Genomic DNA, 2,370 nt, shown 5'->3' with positions numbered 1-2,370 from the left:
TTAAGTCCAAAGAATTCTGTTGATTTCAGAGACAATGTGATCCTTTACGATTTTGCATTGAATTAAAAGGGAAGAAAATTGCTGTTCCATAGGTATCTTATGTATATCAAATTCAGGATATCTATATCTATATAAAAATCTTATTTGAAGAAAGTAATTAGGTAAAGTGTTGTTATTTCCCTCCCTACTTTTTCTCATGGAAAGCTCTGCTTCTGTATGCACCATGCTGAGTCCCTATTCAGAATCAATGCATGTGTCATTATGAGATACTGAGGGATCATTTGTAGGGGACAGCAATTCCTATAATGCTTTGCTTGGGAAGCTGGCCATTGTTGGTCACAGAAAGCTAAAAGAGATAGACTTCTGTCCTTCTCCAGGCATGCAATTGTTATATTAATTATTAGGAAAACTAAATCACTGTCATCTCTTTTTGTTGTTGCTATGACATCGATCATAGGTGAATCTGGATACAATATGAGAAGTGGTAATCTATCATGGAATATGGAGTTTGTCCTTTTGGGCTTGACCAGTAATCCGGTAACTCAGAAAGTCCTCTTTGCTCTTTTTCTGGGGATGTATCTTGTGACCTTGGCAGGGAATATTCTCATCATGCTGGCGATAAGAGGGGACCCACACTTGCACACACCTATGTATTATTTTCTGAGCCACCTCTCCTTCTTGGACATGTGCTACACCACCACAATCATTCCTCAGATGTTGTCCAACTTCCTGGCAGAGCGCAAAACCATCTCCTTTGTGGGCTGCATGGCACAGATGTACATCTCCCTGTCTCTGGGAGGAATCGAATTCATCCTGCTAGCTGTCATGGCGTACGACCGGTACATGGCAATCTGCCATCCCTTGTATTATAATGTTCTTATGAACCAACGGCTCTGCATGCAGATGGCAGTCGGGTGTTGGCTCTGCGGCTTCGTGAACGCCCTGTTGCAGACGGTGTTCACTCTGCACTTGCCCTTCTGCGGAAGGAAGACCATCAACCATTTTGGCTGCGAAGTCTTAGCCGTCCAGCAGCTGGCCTGCTCTAGCACCTTTGTGGGAGATGCTGTGATGCTGGGAGCTGGTGTCCTCATTCTGCTCACACCCTTCTTCCTTGTGCTGGTATCTTACGTGTACATCGTCACAACCATCTTCCAGATCCGTACAGCAGAGGGAAGGCGCAAAGCTTTTTCCACTTGTACAGCCCACCTAGTGGTGGTGACCCTGTGCTATGGGACAGCCATCTTTGCCTACTTGCGACCTAGGTCCCACTATTCACCTAAGCAGGGGAAGACTGCCTCATTGTTCTATTGCATTGTTACTCCCATGCTGAACCCCATGATCTACAGTTTGAGGAACCAAGAGGTAAAGGGGGCCCTGGTGAAGGTTGTTGGGCTAAAGGGCAAAAGGAGAACCCTAATTTCCACCATGATAGTCTTTTGTTCCCCACCATGTTCATTCTCGGCATCTAAGTTGATCCCTCTATATCCTTACCTGGGTGTTGTAAGTCAGTGGGACTTAATTTTGAATCGACATACATTGGATTGCACCTTAAATCAGTCAAAACTGGCAGGGTTGAAGTTAGGTGAAATGATATATTTTCCAACCTCACTGGCACCCAATCCCCACTACTTTGTATGAAGGCTCAAGAAGGGAGAAAAAGGTCTTTGTCAGTTATATTAATGATTACTAACGACTGCGAGCACAACACACAGTAACTCTGAGCATTTTCTTGAATTGCTCATTCAATTCCTTTCCTGCTTACTTGGAGTAACAGAGGATCGGAGGGAACTCTCTGTGTGTCCCCTTTAGCTATACAATGCAGGTAATACCCTTTGGTCTACAGAAGCTCACATGCACATTTAATAAGGTTGATAGTCTTGGCTGTGCAGATTCTTTGGGTATATTTTCTTTGTGAATATGTTAACTCCACCATGTTAGGGACGTGTGAGTTACAAGCAGGTTCTGGCAGGTAAGTCAGTGTGCGGGGAGGGAAGGGTTATCTTTTCATTCCCCCACCTCAGTCGAAATGGAGATTACTCTACCCTTCCACCCTGTGCAGTCAGAAACTTTTTTAAAAAATCCCTTGAAGAGATAATCTCCACTTCCTCACATGCTGTCTTCCCAGTAAGAACAGTGGCATTATTTAAGGAAATGAAGATATGCTACCTCATGCTATGTATTAAGAGTTAAATCCACTCTTTAGCACTAATTTGGAACAAATGACTATCCGGGGAAAACTTGATTGCCGTTTCTTCCATTTCAATGATAAACTGTAGGTTTCCCTATGGGAAAGTGGTGGAGCAAGTGGAAGTGGGGATGAGCCCTGTGACAACACGTTCACTCTGTAAGTTCTGGAAACTTCAAGAACTT

At 43.8% G+C, this 2,370-nt stretch overlaps 1 protein-coding gene across 1 annotated transcript; it reads left to right on the top strand.

The window, feature by feature from the left end:
- Positions 1–501: 501 nt before the first annotated feature.
- Positions 502–1,638, top strand: LOC308596734 (olfactory receptor-like protein OLF3; the record flags this gene model as incomplete). The annotated part of the gene is made up of 1 exon (XM_081211929.1): positions 502–1,638. One exon carries the CDS (start codon positions 502–504, stop codon positions 1,636–1,638), a length of 1,137 nt encoding a protein of 378 aa, XP_081068055.1.
- Between the last annotated feature and the right edge of the window lie 732 nt (positions 1,639–2,370).

Source organism: Podarcis bocagei (assembly GCF_964188305.1).
Source record: "Podarcis bocagei genome assembly, chromosome: 1".
Lineage (NCBI taxonomy): Eukaryota > Metazoa > Chordata > Lepidosauria > Squamata > Lacertidae > Podarcis > Podarcis bocagei.
Note: the sequence above shows the minus strand (reverse complement) of the source record. Positions and strands in the feature narration are given on the sequence as shown.